Raw genomic sequence first — 20192 nt, forward strand, 5'->3', positions numbered from 1 at the left:
CAGTACGCGAGCACGATACACGGTGTCAACTTTCAGGCGCGCACAAACGCAACACCGGAATACAGCTGAGGGAGGGCTGTTTCGTACGTTTTATCGGACTGGAATTAGCTGGAACCGTATTTCTCAGTAGTATTTAGAGGAAGGCTTCGGTTCACTTTTTATCGTTTATTAAAGTACAAAACATAAATACACGGTACTGATACGCACACACACAGGATAACAACAGGCAGAAAATTTAAAATTGGTTCTTTTTGTTCAATTTCCAATCTCATAGGATTAACGTTCCAGAAAGTGTTTAATCTTGTTGCCACTGAAAGTAAAAGTAAAATCAACCAGTCAGATTTCAAAATAATCGAATGACTCATTTTGACCTGATTTGTACCTTCAAGGTAGGCTGTCCTCCCATACGACTGGCCTCTTGCTCACGGCGTTCTTGCTCCATCGCTCGTTGCTGCTGGCGGCGAACTTTATCCATATCCTTGATGCCACGCGATTCCTGCTCAATTCGTCGCCGTTCCGCCGCTTCACGCTGCTGCTGACGTCGTACCTCCTTTTGGGGGTGGGAAGCATTAGACAAACATTAGAAACTATGGCAACGTAGCTTTCACATTTGGACGGAGTATGTTGCGCTGCAGGGACGATTTTCCTTCGTACAGAGCCGGTACCAAATACTTGTACCGTATAGCACACTTACTACATCGGGTGTAAGCAATTCCTCAGTAGATCCACGAAAACACGAAGAGCACAATCCCATTGCGGAAATCTTTGCAACAAAATCACGAAACACTTGTAGGCTTTCGTTGTCTCTTTGTCGAAAAAGGTAAACAAAACAATAATGGCACTTTTTCCACACAGAGCTACACTGCTGGATCGATTACTTCACGTCTAATGCGCTGGAGCGATCTCGAAAATCAAAGGACATTTCTTTCCCGACGGAATTCGAAAGACGAATTAAAAAGAAAATTGGTGTGTACGTTAATAATTTATTTGATCTCTTCGTAATCAATCTTGTGGTCGTAAATAATCGCAAATAAATTAAGTTCATCCTCTATTATGCACCTTCTCTCACCGTGCGTGCACCTTCATGTGCCTTTGCAGTCCATTCTTCTGCCGGAATGCCGCACTACACATATCACAAGCGTATGGCTTTTCACCGGTATGGCAACGAAGGTGAAGTTTCACTGATTTGCTCTGCGTAAATCGTTTGCCGCACACGTTACACACGAACGGTTTTATGTCGAAGTGAGAGTATCGGTGCGTTTTCAGCGTACCGCTTTGCGTGAACTCTTTCTTGCAAATGTCGCATTGGTAAGGTTTTGAGTCTCTGTGTGAATGCTGGTGCCGTACCACGTTAGTTCTGGACGAGAATTGCTTGCCACAGTCCGGACAAGAATGCCGTACCGAACGCGAGGTGGGCAATTTCGGTTCGGTTTTGAAGACTTCAATCGATAAATCCTCGTTGTGCGTTTCCGGAGCGCTGTCCTGTGCCGGACACATTTCCTTGCCCGTATCCTCCAGATATTCTACCGTGTCTTCGAGCACAAACTCTTCAACCTCTTCCCGGGCGTCTTGGTCGATTACTTGATTGCAATCATCAACCTTCAACAATGTAGTTTTATATTCTGGCAGTGAATAGCTTTCTACGTTCGACAAGTCCTCCGGTTTAAACAATTCACCTTCTTTGGTTTCCTCTACCTCTATTGCAATGCCCTCTGCTATCTCCGGTATGGTATTGTACAAACAATCGAAAGGCTCTTTCGGAGTACCGGGCAACATTGTTTCTTCCACCACTTCTTCTAACTGCACATCGTCTACTATCTCAAATGGCTCATAATCATCTGTCACGGCATTTTCTAACACTGGAAAACTCTCTATCAGAATGTCGCTGTTGTTCTTCGTTCGCCATTGTCGGTCAGTCCGCGTGCATATCACTTTGAATTCGTACGATATCGTTAACATCTCCCAGCATCGATTGCATATTCGGGTGGGTAGTCCATCGGAGCTGGAGACCTAAAATGAGAAAGGTTATGTATTAAAGTCAGTACCAAATGCATCTATACAAAACAAAAGTTACGTACATTGATAGATGTGCACCACTTAAACACATTTCCATACACGGAGAGTGGTTTTATCGCATTCTGGCCTCCACACCCACGACAAATGTTGGATGCGCTTTGTGCTGATGTAAAATTATCCATTTCATAACCTTTCTTTGATATTGGACTGGTTCTACTGGAGTTGATATTGTGCAAAAAAAAAAACTACAATTGTTCTTAATATCTATACCATTATTTTTCCACTTTTCTTCAGTTTCAACAGCCCAAACCCCATCGCTGTGCGTTTTCCCCTTTTTTGTACGACAATAACAAACAAATTTCACAGCTGTCATTCGCGCCCTCGTGCGGATACACCCTGTAGTTTAGTTCTGTACAAAGACTCGACGAAATTTGAACACAAATCGATGAATCGATCAACCGTTTGGCGCATTTGGGACACAATCATGTTGCAGCTGATTCAAAATAAGTTTTTGAATTGTTTTGAATACTTTTTTACAATTTAGACTGTTATGGACTTGTTCAAATGTTAAATATGCTGTTTAGAAGCTTAGAATGTTACAAAAAGCATGCTCAACTTACAATGACGATAAGATTGTTCGGGATTCTATAAAACCAACAGCATTTGCAACACGTGTTGAGCATAATGTTGAGTTTAAAAGAACGTTTGCTTAGCGTAGTTGTAGTGTTTCATCATATACTACAACGATAAAGTATGAAGCTCCTTGTTGGTTGTTGAAAATTAAATGAAATTCTTTGCTTGTCTTCCCTTCCAGACACTGCTCTATGTGTATCAGGCTCATTTAACTAAACCTATCTGCCTGTCTAAGCCTTAATCCTAATAAAGTCACAGCAGGACACACTTTCATTCGAAACGCATCGAACCCGATCGACATCTGCATACAAATGGGAAGGGAAAAGACAGCGGCGAAAGAGATCAGCTCAGCGCTACCTTTACAACTACCGCCACAAAACCCACGTAGAGTGTGCTTCCGTTCAAGGCGGCACTTTTGTTGTACCGTCATGTCGCTTTACCCATGTACTCCCGGACGCCGGCAACAGCGTGGGATATGCGTTGCCAAGGTTCGAAAACGGACACGAACACTGAGTTGACACGAGTTGCCATTGTACATGTGTGTGTGTGTGTCGGTACATATTGGTAGCATAATCTCCTAATAACGACCGCCCGACCGACCGCATGCGAGCCATCCCGCGCGCGGCACAGGGACACCACCTTAATCCTTATTTAAGGTGCATAACGAGGGTCTAGGAGATTATCAAACAGACACACAACACACTACTTAACTTTCATTCAGCTGTAAACTTTCGTTGGTGGTGTGACGAGTCCTCCGGAATGGAAATATAAAACCACGCAAAAGCATAGCGTCGGCATTTATTATTGTGGCAAACGATGTGTGTGTGTCTCTCTCCCCTTTGTACACGGTTGATGAACTTGTAATACTTCGACCGATGGAGGATCCTCTTGAACTTGACGACTCACTTTTTACCCGGGTGAGAGAAGCACACGGAAAAGGGCATTAATTCCATCCTATTTTTTTTTTCCTTCAAGCCGACCGGCACACCGGTTGCTCCGGAATACAAATTAAAGAGCGAACGATTACCAATGCCTTAAATGCGGGCGACTAGTAGAGCTTTATGGTGCTGGCAGGACGATTGAAATACTGCGTACGATACTGTTACATGGAAATGTTGTCTTCTTTAAATAATATTTAATATAAAGAATCTAACAGGGGGAAAAGATGCAGGAAGCAGTGCGCAACAGCCCCTTCATCCATTCAAACGCTAATATTTGCACACAGGGACTTATAATTTACAACCCCCTGTTGATGGAAAGTCACGTGCGAGCAGCGTAATTTTGTGCCGGGTTCGGGAAATCCTGCAATGATTGCCGCTCATTCTTTTGGTGCGAAAACTTTATCCTATACCCTTTGATTTGAATATTATTATAGGGCGAATGGGAAAGAAGCGGTACGAGAGAAGAAGCTAGACAGGAAGTTAAATTCTTCTTTTTGACCATTTACGCGACGTTTGATAATCTTCAATTTTGTAGGAGAAAAAAATCAATACCATCACTAGCTTTAAATCACGGCATTGGAGACCTATGCCGTCTACTGCTTGCTTTATCCTCGTCTTTGTATTACCCAATATAAGCTAACAATGCGACTTATTCAATGCTCAACCATTTGCTCACTCTTTTGTGAGTAACAGTAAACTTATTACAAAACCGCACAAAAGGGTACAATATGACTAACCACCACACAAAACCTCTCACACGAGGTGAATGGCCTTGCAACCGGAACAGCGGCGCATTAACGATTCTCCTCGTTCCTGGGAGAAAAGCGGGAAAACTCTATACGCTGAACACCCCCCCCCCCCCAAAACCATCTGGAACGGAGGCGGTAAATCGTCCCGAAAGTCCCAAAATTCTAAAGGTAGTCATTAGCCGCTACGGCAGCACGTCTTGAGCTCGTCCGGCGCAAAAGACCAACTTTCTTCCCATCGAACATCACCGCCATGTTTTCATTTTGTGCGGTTTTTCCGGCATCGGCTTTTCTTTGTTCAGCAGCGCCACGCCACGTCACTAGTTTCCCTTTCGTTTGGGGACGGTTTTTCCCCCTTTATTCGATTCGAACCAAGACCAAAGCCTTTGCCGCTTGTGCTGCGCGTGGATTAAGATTTATAGGTTGGACGGGTCGAATTGCTTTCGGTTGGATGGTGTTTTCGGCCTCGCTAGGGGTGAGAGCAATAAGTTCCCTTGTACGAGAGCGGGCAAAACATGTGTTTAACATACACTTTTTCGACGGTGTTACAGTGGCGTTAATGCGTCACCTCCCAGCAACGATCGTTTCATGGGAAAATAGTACAATCATTTACATTTTTGTTTGCATTCGCTCGCCAAAGCGCTAATAATTTTACACTTCCCCGAATCAAAGTATACCACCCCCTTTGGGCCATAACGGGCACAGGGTCTTCGCCGGAAACATGGGCATAATATTTCGCCAGAATGCAAGTTCAGTGTACGCATACACCGCCGGTTCGTAGAAAACTGATGCCACCTGCAACTACGCCTCGTGCGCCACATTTTCTGTTTGGGTAGGCTTTAACGTTTTACCAAAACAGCAGAAAACATTTGAATGTGCGTCGTAGGGCCAGTTGCGTACGTCTGGGGCGTACCATTCGAAACATCCGTTACCCGCGTACCGCACATTCCGCTGCGGTCGAAAGCTTCTGGGCGCGTACCGTACCACCAGAGTGCGCGCGCCGGCGACGATGCAACGCATGCAGAATCGTTTGCGCACTTGTCGCGATGATCGTGGTAGGCGCACTTTTTTTGTTGCTGTACTCCGCATTACGCTTCAACGGACACAGACTGCACGAACAAAAAAAAAGCCAGGAAAGTAGGGAAAAGAACTGTCACTCACAAAAACTGTCCTTCCGCTGACCGTTTGATAACCTCTGGGAAAGATCATTTAACAGATCAGCAAGAGTGTGTGCAATGGCTACCGGGCGGGTTAGGAGCGAAGAAAGGGTGAGTGGTAATTCAACTATCGCGACAAAATGTCCAGCGTGTCGATGTCAAGTGCTTCCGTTGAGAAACGTTCCGCAAACATTCGCACGAAAAATGAAACCGATTGTGCGCCGGTTGAGCGTGCAGCAAAACAATTATGCAGCGCAGCCGGGAGGAGCGTTAAGTTGCTGCGCAAGAAATGGTGCTGTGGAAGAGAGTCGGTGCAACGGTTCTTGGCAACCACAGCATAGCCTACTGCTACTGCTGCACATATCTCGCTACTACCGACTGTGCATATCGGATTCATGGATCGTAATCTGAGCATTTGCCCAAGAAACGTTAGCCCGCGCACAATGTATCCCATTTCGTGAGCCACATTCGGCCTCAGCGCTTGCTACGATGGTTACACAGTTTACTGGTTCCGTAGAAAGATTTCGGCAAAAAAAAACATGCAAATGACGCAATTATTTTGGTGCTGATGCTTTCTTGCGATCTAGAACTAACACACCGCCATTCATACACCAAAACCACCCTCCCTCTCTGTGTCTGTACTGCCACGGTTCAATGAACAACAGTCGAAACAAATTGTATTTACGCTGATAGTGAATTTGTGTGTGTGTGTTTGCTTCCTACCATCCAACCCTCCCCAAGCCGCTTTTACGGAAGTCGGCCAACCGTCCTTCCTTTGCGCAGGGGAAGGAAGAAAATCATAATGCTTTGTTTTGATAATGGCACGGACGAGCGCGATGCTGATACGGCGGTGGCGGAAGCAAACTATGCTGGGCCAAAGTGACGAGTCAGAAGCTGCTAGAGATCGTGTTTTTCTTTCTTTTAAATCCATCCAACCTGTACATCCACCCGGATTACAATACCGCCCAACGCGCCAGCATACGGTCGTGGCGCTATCTGTGAGAGTTTTTCCTTTTTTCCTTCTGTTTGAGCCACCCGTTTGGTTGGTGTGTAATAAAATTTATCACTAAGCATAAACGAAAACATTACATTGGCCGCCGCTGGTTCGGTGCCCGCCGGTGTGTTGTACGGTATTTGGCACGAGGACGCTGTTTTTTATTGCCGCGAGGAGTATAGAAAGGACCCTTACGCAAGCAATAAGAGGGAGAGTGTGACTACACCAAAAACTGTAGGGGAACAGGGGAAAAACGAGATGCACACAAAGTTAAATAGGAATCGAAAGATAAACAATAAACATAAAATGATTACTCACCTTAGCACTTTTCCTCCGAGGTGGTGGGCTCTTCTGGCAGGGAAGGGAATGACAAAAAGGGTACACAGAGACACACGCATCCTTTTAAGGCGACGCTGAAAAATCCTGTTATCGGTACCGAGATGACGCCCCGTCCTGCTATCGGTTTGGTTGATATTTTCTTATCTTTGTGCACGTGTGCAGTGAAGGGTAAGCTTCACACAGATAAGGTGGTGGTGGTGGTCCACCGTAGGCAATAATACCGAAGCGAGGTGCCTTTTTTACACTCTACCCATTAGGACACTTTGAAGAAATATAGCTACCGTGAAGGGGACAAACCAGTTTTTAAAGAAATCAAATTTGAAGGTTTACGTTTTTTTATCTTTACGGTCCTTATTCGTCGAAGGCATTGCTCAAAACACGAACAGTACGCACTAACATTAGTATGTTTTGTGTTGTTGCTTCTTTGTAGAAAAAAACTCGCACCACATGACCCGCACTTTTAAACTTTTAATCCATTTTAACAATTTCAATTCCCATCGATACGGACACTGTGGGATGATTTACTGGAACGTGAATTTCATTATGCAAAGACGCATCGATGCAAACGAAATGTGACACTGTTCCGCAAAGTTATGGCTACTACACCACACCACCTCCTCCTCCTTCTACTCCAACATGATACTAACGCCTCTCCACCCCCTTGAAAGCGATGTACTAACTCTCTCCATGCTATTCTTTCATTTCATTTTGTTTCTTTTTTTTACTGCTCAGCTTTCCCTCTACACACACACACACTTTGTACGGGTTTTCATTCTTTCGTTTACTGGGGTTCGGCAGTCCCGCCGCTTGGGATTCTTTCCATTCTTTACCTCTGCTCGCTTTTATGTTGCCTTCGCATCGAGCAAGGAAGGTCGTACGCAGCATAAAATCAACCACCAGCAGCAGCCCTTGCTCTCCTGCTCTCCTCCTTCCCTGCTGGAACGGATCGTTCCAGTAGGATTCCGTTTCATGCGTATTTATGTTCTTACCGACCCATCGGCCCATCGGAACCACCGACCAACCAACGCATTTACGACAGTGTGGGCCAAAAAAAAACCTCCTTAAAATGCTGCTGAAATGCTTTAAGATTACAGTAACTTAGTTTGCAATACAGGCGGTCCCCGAGATACACGGTACCTCTTATACGCGGATTCGATGATACGCGGTTTTCCAAATTTGACAGTTCTTTGAGCAAAATGTACTGATTTGACACATCCATTGTAAAATACCAAATAATTTCCATATTGGTCGAATGTGAAATACCATTTAAATAGGTTTAAAACTGTTCCATTCATTAGAAACATATCAAATAATTAATTTAGTGGCTAAAACCACCCCTTACTTGAAAAATTCCACGCAAATTTGTGATATTTTGACTAAAAATTACGAGATTTGACTTACGTGGTATTTTTTGGCCGTTTTTGGTCCCCATTAACCGTGTATCTAGGGGACCGCCTGTATCTTCTATTTTAGAAGTACTGGTAAGACCCTTACTTGTTCAGGTATTAGAAGGAAATTACGTGAAATTAATATTTTAAGCAGTTCCAAAATGCATTCCAAATCTTACCAATAATGTAGTTTCTTATGCGTCCTTCATCATGCGAACGAAACTCGAATAAAGTAAACAGTGTCGCTGTTTCTCTTTGACGCACTGTATACGCGGGCTGTCATGCCGGCCGAACCGACACGACGAACGCGTGCATGTGTTGCTTCTGAGGCGCGCGCGATGCGTCTAGCTCGGTTCCAGGTCGGCCAACGCAAAGCATTCCGCATTTGTTGCTCGTTGCGTACGGACGGAAAGTTGCTTGCGCGTCGGGATTTTAAGGACACGCGTTCGTCGTTCGTTTCACGTGGCTGTCTCGCGAGGAGAGAGCGAAACCCATCACAAACGAACGTTACACGCCCGATCGTCGGGCAAAGTGAAATTGTGGCAAAGGGAAAGAATACTTAAAAAAAAAAAAAACAGTGCCAGGCAGAAACAGTGCGAATGTGAATGTTGATAAAACGTAACTATGCAAGGGAATAAATACTACTTCCAACGGCTTTTCATCCTTGAAATTCGAGAAAGTGGAGTTTTAAAAAACAACTAAATGGCACATAATTACCTGTGATACTTGTGGCGTAAATGTGCACTCGTGTGTAAACAGAAATAAAGTGGAATAAAGTGTGGTGGCTGTGTGCGCAAAAAATAGAGTGTCCTTTGCGCGAGTCCTTTCAGTGCGGAATTATTGAAATTGGCATTGCATTACGTGTATGTGTGTGTTTTTTTTGTTGAGATTTTTGTCCATTTCTTAACAAAGCCCAATCTACAAGCATGTTGCGCCTCGGAGCACTACGGTATAAGCGATTGAATAATGCCGGAGGTGCGTGCGGCGACGAGCCGGAGAGTGAAAGCAGCAGCCCGGCCAAGGGAAAGCTCGTCGGAAAATCTGTACACCATTCCGCAACGACAACACCGACGACAACGCCAACGAGACATCAGCAGCAGCAGCAGCGACTGCACAATCAGCTGAATGGAACCGCAATGAAAAATGTAAGAAGCTTTTCTTAGACCTTCGCTTTCCTTTTCCCTTTCCACCACCCCCCTCGCGCATTGTTATATCTAGCAGAATTCACCTTTTATTTCATTGCTCCCAGGACACCTCCTCAGGCCGGTGCCGCCGCACCGTGTTTATTCTGTCCTTCTAACACTAAAGTGTGTTGTTGGTTTTAGTTTTTTTTTTATTTTTTTGAATTGCTCCGTAATACACACTTGAGGTGCAGTGCGGACCCCAGCCATGAGGCAGCTTCTTCGCATGCTTTGGACATGGCACAAGATTAACATCATCTCAAGCTCTCCCGGAGAAGCGTGTACGGGTACGCGGCACACCGTGTGTTGTAAATTAAAAATTCATAATTATACGCCAAGCATACCACTTGCCTTACCACCACACACTTACCTCAGCCAAAGGAATACGTTGTTGGGTGGAAGTTGGTTCAAAAAGGGACGATATGGTGCTTTCATCACCACCGCCAGCTGCTAACGCTCTTAATACTAAGGCATAAAGTGGTACCACAGAAAAGAAAGCGTCTTCTAAAAAGAAGTTTTTTCTTCCACCACAGGACGAAGGTGTAATTGAATTTTTGGGACCAAAATCGGCCCAAATAATTAATGAGAATAGAGAAACTTTTCTTTCGATTGAGCCAACAGACACTCACAGTTGCAAATGGTGCAAATTGCTGCTGCTGACTATCCACATCCACACTTTTCGCCCTGCAATGCACTCAGCAACTTTTGTCCGATGATGGATGAATTCCAATCACTCTCCCTCTCTCCCTTCGACACTCTCCACCGCCATCGCTCGTCCTTCGTTCCCAATTTTGGAGGAAAGTTTTCCCAATCGATCGATAGAAGCTGTTGTTTGTCTGTCCTTTCTAATCAAATGCCTTTGCTCTTCGAAACTCGCCAAAATGCAATACTGTGTATCGATTGAAGCATTTTGTTTCTGCGCTTGTTATGGTGTAAAAGGATTATGCCAACTGTACGCTCCCCGCCGACTGCGCCACCAACCAAAGATCATTTGTCTGAGTCAAGACGGAGGGAGGTTGGTTGCCCATCGACTCGTCCAAAAGGGATTTTCATTTACCCATTTCGCGCTAGCATAACAGAGAGGAAAACAAGCCAAATATAGGCGTCGTGAAGCCACCCCGTGAAACCAGATTGCCAGTCATTAAAAATGAGCATCATCATTTTTGGATGGCTTCCCATTTTCCCATGTTGCTTGCTTTTCCATCTTCAACCCCGCGTCAAGCCCACAGAAGGATCTGCCGCTCTGAGGAAGAGGACAACGAGAGATTCGTTTGATGTTTATTTATTCTACGAATTGGTTACTCAGCTCGCCGTTCCTTGAAAAGAAGATACTTCGTCCTCGTCCTCTGACAACCTTTTTCCCCTCCCCCCGTTCTATCGCCACTAGATGTGATTTATCATTTTTTGAAGGGAATCGGTTTTGCTCCTTCCTCGTTTGTTTGCTAAGAAATGGCTTTTGTGATGAGGTTCCCCGAGAAAAAAGGGAAACTCAGCTCAGGGAAAGCAAAAGTGTCAAATCATCCTACCGATTTGCGGAAGAAAGGATGAAACGATAGATAGAGCTGAAGTTGGTTCGTGGTTTGGGGGGTACACCATCGATTCATTGATTTCACCCCCTCCGTCTTCCGTCCTCAGAGGGTCGTGTGTCCGAATGGGAATTTAATTCGATGCGTCCAATAAAACTCAATCCCCCCGCTTAAGAGCCGATCATAAACGATGCCAAAAAGCCATCGTCTGGGCAGGTTAATTGAATCAATTTCAATCGATCAAGAATCGTGCGCGCTCGTTGTTCCGTGTGTGTGCGTGTCTGCGCGCCAAGACAACGCCACCCCACGCGGGTGAAGCAATAAACTCGATGTGGATAAAATCACGCATCAATAAACAAATTTGTACGCCAGATGAATTGGAATGAAGGTCCATCGGTGGTTGGGCGGTGCGGTGCGGTGCAAAAGGACCATCGCATGTTGCTGGCTGGCTGGCTGGCTGTACATACTGCCACGTAGCCGTTTCCCTTGACATTCCTTGACGTTGGCGTTCTTGGAAGCCTTCCGGGAGAAATGAATGTCTCGCTGTCGCTATGGCCACTGCTGCCCGACCCTGTACTCTCCCGCCAGCCAGAGCCTTCCAGTCTTGCAGTCACCTGTCACGGAGTGGTGCGTGTTTTGGTGTGACAATATTTTTCTAATTTAATTTAATGGAAAAATTTAACGCTTCACCATGCCATGACTCCTCCTTACATGCGCCACGCGTACACACGGGAAGGAAATTGACTTTCACACAGACACTCACACACATATGCACGTGCGCATGGTGTTGTGGTCGTTCTTCTTGTCATTTTCCGAAATAGACGCACAAGCAACGGGGCCAAGCAGTCGATGGAAGTCGGAGCAGGGACTTATGCTCGGTCTGTACATTACGTAAAGCTTTACATACACCGTACACACCACCGCCCGAAGAAGTCCCAGGTGAAGGGTTCGACATCTTATGCTAGACTTACGGGACGACGAAGCCGACGACGACAGCGACGTTCCTAGGCAACGTAATAGAAGAAGCTCAATTTACATGTACAACCATGTACAGCCCTTCTACACCTTGGTTACGGAAAGCTGATGAAGTCTTCCATTTTCGTTGCCTCTTAACGTTAGCTGACGTGTGGTACAGAGGTCGCCCCTTGAATGTGTCCTAAACCTGTGTCCACAAAAATGCAGTGTCCACACAATAGCGCGCCCAGGACGGAACGGTGTAACAATGGCAAAGTCACAATTTCTTCCCATCCTTTGCCACCTTTGGGAAAAAGCGTTTCGATGTCGCTTCGTGTAAATGCCTAATCCGCTGGACAGTCGCTCACTCTTCCTCCAGAGCAACGCACAGCAAGGTGGAATAAAAATGTCCGCCCAATGGTACGTCGATTAGCGTAACGAATTCTTTACGTATAATTTATGGCCTATACAGCGCATTGTCGTAAAAACTCGAAGTCCCCCCCCTGCTTCAAATCAGCTCAACAACCGTCGTTCTTTCCGTTCGATCGGGTTTTCGATTTCAATTTTAAAGCTATTGTCATTTTCCGACACACAGGCGATTGGGAGGACGGGATGCGCAGGTTTTGGGACTTTGATTTTATGACCGGACCCGGCGAAACAGGTACATAGTGAGGCAATAGGAGCTAATAGTGTGGGGGGAAGGGGAGAAAGCAAAATGAAGGAAAGTGTAATGGTGAAATAATCCATAAAATTTAACGATCGTCCTTTTTTCCAAATTCGATGAGGTGTCCTTTTTAGAGGCTTTAGAGTGGATCTCCATCGTCGTGGAATCCTGGAGGGAAGGATGGTACGGCTGGAATTAAACTCGGGATCGGGAGTTCCCAATTCGGGGATGCCAATTTCTTTTCGATGCCCAATTTTGATTCGAAAGGGATTTACAAAGCCTCATCGCAGGAAAAGAATGCTTAGTCATCTCGCTAAGGTTAGGGTAGAGCATAAAAGCTAGGAATAGGTCCCAAGCACAGGCCTTCCCGCAACAGGCCCCTGGGTGTGTTAACAGTCATCCCACAGGACGCTATCATCGCTAACCCATCTGTAAAATCAAACAGTCCCAATCCACCGTACGACCACGTTCAACACACCTACCTTCGCACTATCAAATTGTTCTGTGGTATCTGTGGTTGACTCATACCCCTATTGAACCGTAACTCAGATAAGCGCGTTGATGCGCTTCGTATGCGTTCGACGGCCAACACAGCGGAGTGCCTGGTGCACTCTTGGGTGTGCGACTCTGCGGGCGTGTGTGTGTGTGTGTGTGTGATGTCTGACAAATTGTTCTATTGGTTACGTCGTAGGTGACAGTTTACGACTTCGCATAATTAAAATTCTTAGATAACATTCACCATCACTCCGACACTCCGCGCTATCTACGGCCATGGCCTTCGTTTGGGATGTTTTGAGAAGGATCGGAGGAACAAGTTGATTAGATCTTTGTGAGGCGTTGGATGAGCAACGAAGGGCTACAACAAGAGGGAAGGAACGTCCACCTCCGCTACCCTTCGATCGATCCATCCCTTCCGTTAAGGACACATCGCATCATCAAACGACGTTTCATGCGTTTTCTAGCCGGGATATATTTTACGACCCTGCCCGAAAACTTCAAATGGAATCCGAAAACGGACAAACCTCACGCGCCAGTATCTGGCTCGATTGCGGTTGTCACCTCGGGGTTGGGATTTTTTTTCCTGCACCTTCTCCTATTATTCCCTATCGTTGGCTTGTTTTACCACGGAGTGATAATGTTTTTTGGGAGCTAATTTATAGCTCAACTTGTCCGTTGACACTTTCTTTTTACACACCAATATGGGCAGCCCCTCCGTCCTCAATCAATCCTACCAAAGCGCTGCGCGACTTATCGTAGACTTTTAGTAGACATTTTTTTCTTTCTGGGTCCGTTTTGGAAGTGGTGCATCTTCTAAACGCACTACCCGCTGCACATGCTTTTAAAACCGCCCCGTGGAATGGCTGAAAGGCGCGAGCGAGCGGGCGAGCATTTCCGATGACATCGCAGGGGTGTCGAAAAGAAATTGTTTATCTTCACGATGCAATAAATTATTCGATTTGGTTTAAGAGGCCAATCTAGCGGAGCGCGCGAGCCCGGCATGCTCCACATTCTCCACAGAACGACGCGCCACAGAGACACGGCTACGCGACGTCAGTTGTGGCGTTTGTTGTGCGCGATTAGAAACCGGGGCGAGGCGTATGAATTTATGGCGAAGGAATTAAGATAACCACTTAACATCTTACACACTTGGCTTGGCAAGACATTGGAAGATGTTTCTTGGAAGCAAAAAAGAAGGAAGAAACCAACCAACCATATTCTGAACTCGCGGCATCTTGATGGGCATCGCTCGTTTTTTTAATTGACTGCCAGGGCGGCCAGTCGAATGCCACCGAGATGCGATAAAGCAAAAACATGCTGCAGCAGCCAGTGCAGCCCGGAGAGAGAGTCAGTGCCAATCGAGCGCATTTAAATTGGAACAAATGTTTTAACGCGCACCCCACCGACCAATCCATGCGTGTGTTGTGTGTGGATGATATATTACGATCGTTTTCTTAAAAAGCGCATACTCGCGGCCTCGCTGGTTCTAAACCAAGCTTCATTGAAGTACGGCGTGATCGTGAACTATTTTTAAAACAGTTCAATCGACAATCGAAGGGAAAAAAACACTTCCACAGTTATGCGGGAAACGAGGTTAGCTTCAGATTGCATTCGAACACCCCCTCCCCTCCCCTGACCCAGTGCCACTCAAAGACGTTTGACAGCTTTTCGGTGTTGTTTTTTGTGTGTCTGTAACATCTTCGACGCCCTCTCGAGTCGTGTGATCATCAAAGGGAAGCAGTGTTCACCCCCACCACGCATCATACGAATGTAAACAGAGCCGACGATCGGCTAGTAGCTGAAAACCAATCTACCGAAAGCAGGAAGCACATTACCATCTTGTCCGATTAGTCTCCCCAGCCCACTTCTGGAGGCGATTGGAACGAACGATAAACAAATAATGCAATCGCCGCATGCATGGCACACTTGAATCAATGTGCATCGCGCGCCCTCGCACCTTTGGTAACCCTTGGTAACACATACAGAGTGGCAACCCCGAGAATTGGCATATTTCCACGCTCGGGGAGTGCTGGCGAAACCGTACTAATTCACCACCATGGTAGTGACCGGGATTCGAACGAGAATGTAATTTGAAGTCTATTTCTCTGGGGAACCGCCCAATTCCGGGACGTGAAATCACATCGCCACGTGGCAGTCGTACAGCCGGGAGAGTTGTTCGCCATCAAATATGCACGATGCGGGTGGTGCTCGTAGTGCCCCGTTTGCCAACGCATATTGGATACAATTTGTCTCTTGCGTCTTTGCGTCGGTGGGCATCCGCAACACTCTGACGGACTCTCCCCGAAGCCTTAAAACCGACCAAGAGTTGATGATGGTGCGGTGACTTGACGAAAAATCTGTCCATGGCGTACGCCAAATTAAACCCAGCCTACCAGCTACTACTGCTGACGGAAAAATGCTGACGCTCTGGCGCTGTTGCTGACGTACAGTCACTCACAAGCCTGTCAGCACAAGCCTGACGTTCCTCTCGGGAAAAACGGCCACTTTCCCCGATGATGGCGACTATGCTCGCTGGAGGAGGATGGGAGGAAGGAAACAACAAGGAAACACTACCACCACGCCCCCCGCCAACCGAGCGAAAAAACAACAAATGCAAAACAGAAATAAAAATACCAGCGTGCTAGTGCGCAGAAACCGGGAAGGCAGAGGGAGGAAATGTTTTGAAAACAGTACTTAATTGTATTAGCCATTCGATTAACTCGTGGCCAAACATACCGCACTTCCCGACCGACCGACAGACCGACGAGACCGACCAGACCGACCCAACCATGATGCATTTAATTTAAGAATAACATTTTATCCGGGGTCATTATTAGCTGCTTACTTCCCTCTGTTGCTGCTGCTGCTGGTGGTTGCCTGCCGTGTTTGAATGTTATTTTGGTGAAATATCCCCTTTTCCATTGTCTCGAACCCGACCACTGTATGTACCTGGAGCGACGGGCTCGTTTAGGAAACAGCAAGGGCAGTGCGGATGATGGGATACGATTTGAAAATCGTTCAAATAACGACGAAGCAACGCGAGACGATCTAGAGTGCCTGCCCGTTTCTAGGGGGACCTCACTTGAGAAGGGTTCCAGCAGCAGCATTTCCATTAGTGCAGCAGCTCTAGGACCACAGCTGTGCCTCGCAGAACAATGAAGAGCCCACTTGAAAGATTCGCAGTAGGCGACGACCGGCGGAAGCAAACGATCTGCCAAGGGACCGTGGAGGGAAAAAGGACCATTCTTCTTCAATTATCGTACGCATGTTGGAATCGATTCGATACGATACGAATTTCGGGACGAATTTCTCTCCATGTTGTGCCCTCCATTTGGCAAAAGGACGTTGAATGAATGTTGTGAATTTGATACGATTCGGAGGGGGGTTTGTGGTTCGATTTTCTCTTTTGATGCCACTGCCACAGCCCCGGTAATACAATGCGCGCGCGAATGTCTCCCATCCACACCTTCCGCCAGGACCGTTTTCTATCCTCTTTTTTGTTGTTGTTTGGTTCAATTGTTAAAGACGTTTCCTCCTTCGCGCGGGTGCGCTTCTCAATTTTCCAACGCGCCAGAAGTATCGTCCGGAATATTGTTATTTATTTACCGCGTCCACCACACGCACGCACGCACACACAGATGGGTCCCTACCCATTTTAGTTGAACAAACAGCCGGGCCTACCGCGAACAAGACGCCACACCGTCATCAAATATCGTTCGATATGCATTTCACGTACCAGCGACAACGGCGACAACGTCGGGGACGAGGAATTTCTCTCTTCTCTCACTTGTGGCTGTGGTTCTTTTCCCCCTTTGGTGCACATTCATACTTTCACATGCCGAAGAATGCTGCCGATCGTGGTTGATTGTCTTGAGTGTTGTTTTTAGTTTCCCCCGTGCTCCTTTTCCTGCTTGCTCGGTTCTTATGCTCATGTTCAAATCATGCTACGACCGACGGCACATCCCCAGCAATCCAATGTACGCCCCTCAGAATGTCCCGTTTCTTCTAGCCTAGATGCTTACCTTCAGCTACCCCTTATGCGTTTGCTGCTGTAATACACAAACGCTCGCCTTTGTGCGAGTGTCTTTCGTCTGCAAATGATTCAATTTCGGAGGACACACTTCAAAAATTAGATCCGGTTTCCAAAAGCGCCCGGAAAAAGTAAGCAAACAACAATAAATTCACTGCGCCATGGGTCGAGCATCGTAGTCCTCGCAAGGGAAATGCATCCGGCAACAGAACACGATGAGGATGTTTCCTTTTTTTCTTCTCCCTCCCTCCGGTTACTCTCGAATTGCGAAAACATTGCCTTTCCAATGGTTTCCAGCTATATTGACGCCCTTTTCCCTCGATCGGAGCGGAGAGGCATTGCCCTTCTTTGGAAGATGTTGTGACAGTTTCAGTAAAGACAAGATCCCTTTCAAGTCAAAAGATTTGTCAATCAGAACACCCTTTTTCCAGTCTTTGGGGTGGTTCCGTTCTTTTGCCTTTTACCTTATCCTCTTTCAATACATCTAATAGTGTGTTGATCAGTTTGGCAAACATTCCCAAAAATCACCCGAACATCACTCCAAAGTTGCTAATCCTGCAAACCTCCGATTTTACCTTTTCTCACCAGGTTAACACAACGACATCGGACCAGAAACGACCTCGTAGCAATTTCATGCTCATCGTTGGCGGCCTGTCGGGAAAGTCTGCCCTGCCCGAGACCGTTCCGCCCAAATCGCCTTCTGCACACGTTACCGTCCAGCCTTCGTCGCCTTCGTCCAACTTTAAGCTGCTGAGTGGAAAGTTCGCGATCGACAGCAAGCGAAAGATCAACTGCAAAACGCGAATCTACAAGTGCATCAAGCGCATCCTGAAACGCAACTCCATTCACGCCAGCCCGCAGTCGTGCAAGGAGCACCAGCAGCAGCACAACCACCTCCCGAGAAGTCATCGAATGCCGGCCGCACTCCGTTCGCCGAATGCTGCCGACTATCGCGAGATCAAGACACTGCTAGAGAAGCAGCACCGTGATCTCGAGTACGATGTCAACCTGGCCAAGTGCGTCGAAAAGCCTGCCTTTGTAAGTAGATCACGACACGATCACGAGTAGCTCTCACTGGAAGATCTTGTTGGAACTAATTTGTGATCTTCTCCTTCCTTCAGATCAAAAAGATCGCCATCAACATGCTGCAGTCCGCTGTCTCGAACGAGAAGGAAGACAGTACGCTCGTGCTACACCGGGAACAGACAGCCACCGTTACCGGCACAATCCAGAGCGATCTTGAGCAGGAGCGGGAGTATCGCCGGCTGCTGGATGAATGCTGGTACCACGAAAACCTGCCTCGAAGCCTGTCCCTGCAGCTGCTGGCGGACAAACTGCCCGGCAGCTTCCTGGTGCGCAAAAGCACAACCCAGCCCGACTGTTACGCGTTATCGCTGCGCGTCCCGCCAGGATCGGGACCGCGGATTGCACACTACCTCATCGTACGCACGCCCACGGAAGGATACAAGATCAAAGGCTTCCAGAAGGAGTTCAGCTCGCTCCGTGCCCTGATTGTGCATCATTCAGTGATGCCGGAAGCGCTGCCCGTGCCGCTTGCCGTACCGCGGCCGGTCAACCTGGTGGTAAAGACCAAGTTTGACGACGACTACGAAACCGTGTTCGATCTGGCCAAGGTGGTGCAGCATCATTAGCCGCCAAAGGGAGCCGCAGCAGCAGCAGCAGCATTTACCAAAACCATTCTGTTAGGTTTAGTTCAGTCACTTTTCAATGCGCTATTTTTGTTATCCCTTTTTCCTCCTCCCATTTACTGCGTAAGTCTATAATTATGAGATGAGAAATAAATTATTCTATAAAAGTTACAACATTAAACCGCGGCCTACGTTTCTCCGGGGCGGGTCAACGTCGAAAAGGCGCACGCATAGATTCTTAATTGCAGGTTATGAATCCGAAAACATACGGATGGAACCTATGGATGGAAAGGTCACTGGAGCCTGTTCTTCGTTCTTCGCTCCGTGAGCCTCATTATGGACATTGAAGGAAGGACAGGGGCCCGGAACCGTGCCCACGCACGCACAAAGCTGCGCCACCGCCGCCGCCGCCGCCGCCGTGGTTGTCTGGTGCCGCCTTCTTTAAATGCTTTTTCCTATCCAATCGATCCGTTGTTATCAGGGCCGCTCATCCTCCCGCTCATCGTCGGCACCTTCACCCATGCATGCAGAGCAATAAAAATCAACACAAACCATGTCATTATGGGTGCGATGCGACCTCTCTCCGCTCGATAATTTCCTATCCTAATCATCCACTCGGCTGGCGAAACGGGCCAACCTTCAGGCCCAGTTTCCGGTGCGGAGGACGCAGCAGGTAGCAGAATGAGCACTGCGATGCGTCCTACGATCAGCCGAAACACTGCACGATGGATGTAATTGGCCGCGGCAACACGCGCAGCCGGCCGGCGTTTGGTTTTGTGATGAAATTTGTCGATAGATAGATTATGTGGGTTGGCTTTTCTTTTGTTGCCTTAGGGGACACCATGTTGTGGTCCGGCGAACATTACAAGCAAGATGTAATAATGATGCAACGGGATGACTGCCAATGACCACGAAAGGCAACGCGATTGATGGGGGAGTTTGAGATGAACTCGTACGGGCTTGAGTGAACCACCATGGGACTAATTTTCTCCGTCGGGATAGTAATTAATTCCTTTTTTTTCAACAATTCCGAGTAAATGCTAAAACCGGAAACATAGAAACAACATCCCGGGGAGAGCAGCGAGATGCATTCACACGCATCCGGCGGAGTGAAGTGGATGTGATCAAACTTTAATTAGTAACCACTCTGTGTCGAGTGGTTGATTGTTGCTGCACTTTCCGGCATACCACTTGAACCCGAAAAAGCCACCACGAACCGTACATTTGTAAAACCACGAGAAAATCATGGATTTCACACATAAATTCTTTGGTTCGCTCGCCACAGTCAATTGCGGGCCACGGATCATGGGAGTGTAAAGGTTCCTAGGCCAGTGAGTGAAGAAGAAGAGGAGGAGAGAGTTTCATATTTCAGGGTCGCGCTGGTCGAGCCTTCTAAAACGGAAACTTTACGTACTGCGGGAAGAGTAGAATAAAAACCAAAAAAACATACACAGAACGAAACATTTGTACCGCAAG

General features: G+C 47.0%; 3 protein-coding genes across 3 annotated transcripts; 1 reads left to right on the forward strand and 2 right to left on the reverse strand.

The window, feature by feature from the left end:
* Window positions 1-150: 150 nt before the first annotated feature.
* On the reverse strand, window positions 151-854 carry LOC11175740 (small VCP/p97-interacting protein). The gene is made up of 3 exons (XM_003435743.2): window positions 695-854; window positions 383-550; window positions 151-310 (listed from the first exon to the last, which is right to left on the reverse strand). The coding sequence occupies exons 1-3, from the start codon at window positions 752-754 to the stop codon at window positions 296-298; spliced, it is 243 nt and encodes an 80-aa protein (XP_003435791.1). The 5' UTR covers window positions 755-854; the 3' UTR covers window positions 151-295.
* A 109-nt stretch (window positions 855-963) lies between these two features.
* Window positions 964-2382, reverse strand: LOC3290449 (zinc finger protein 234). Its single transcript, XM_321891.6, has 2 exons — window positions 2079-2382; window positions 964-2010 (listed from the first exon to the last, which is right to left on the reverse strand). The coding sequence occupies exons 1-2, from the start codon at window positions 2196-2198 to the stop codon at window positions 1066-1068; spliced, it is 1065 nt and encodes a 354-aa protein (XP_321891.6). The 5' UTR covers window positions 2199-2382; the 3' UTR covers window positions 964-1065.
* A 6194-nt stretch (window positions 2383-8576) lies between these two features.
* On the forward strand, window positions 8577-18897 carry LOC3290450 (uncharacterized). Its single transcript, XM_061648327.1, has 3 exons — window positions 8577-9359; window positions 17656-18105; window positions 18189-18897. The coding sequence occupies exons 1-3, from the start codon at window positions 9141-9143 to the stop codon at window positions 18717-18719; spliced, it is 1200 nt and encodes a 399-aa protein (XP_061504311.1). The 5' UTR covers window positions 8577-9140; the 3' UTR covers window positions 18720-18897.
* Window positions 18898-20192: the final 1295 nt, after the last annotated feature.

The sequence above is a fragment of the Anopheles gambiae genome, chromosome 2 (genome assembly GCF_943734735.2).
Source record: "Anopheles gambiae chromosome 2, idAnoGambNW_F1_1, whole genome shotgun sequence".
Classification (NCBI taxonomy): domain Eukaryota; kingdom Metazoa; phylum Arthropoda; class Insecta; order Diptera; family Culicidae; genus Anopheles; species Anopheles gambiae.

Excerpts from the sequence above, each read along its gene's own strand:
- LOC11175740 (XM_003435743.2), bottom strand. The coding sequence starts at position 754 with ATGGGATTGTGCTCTTCGTGTTTTCGTGGATCTACTGAGGAATTGCTT. Across the intron at positions 551-694 it reads AATTGCTTACACCCGATGTA|GAGGTACGACGTCAGCAGCA; the intron begins GTAAGTGTGCTA and ends CACCCCCAAAAG.
- LOC3290450 (XM_061648327.1), top strand. The coding sequence starts at position 9,141 with ATGTTGCGCCTCGGAGCACTACGGTATAAGCGATTGAATAATGCCGGA. Across the intron at positions 9,360-17,655 it reads ATGGAACCGCAATGAAAAAT|GTTAACACAACGACATCGGA; the intron begins GTAAGAAGCTTT and ends TTTTCTCACCAG. Across the intron at positions 18,106-18,188 it reads GCGTCGAAAAGCCTGCCTTT|ATCAAAAAGATCGCCATCAA; the intron begins GTAAGTAGATCA and ends TCCTTCCTTCAG.
- LOC3290449 (XM_321891.6), bottom strand. The coding sequence starts at position 2,198 with ATGGATAATTTTACATCAGCACAAAGCGCATCCAACATTTGTCGTGGG. Across the intron at positions 2,011-2,078 it reads AGTGGTGCACATCTATCAAT|GTCTCCAGCTCCGATGGACT; the intron begins GTACGTAACTTT and ends TTCTCATTTTAG.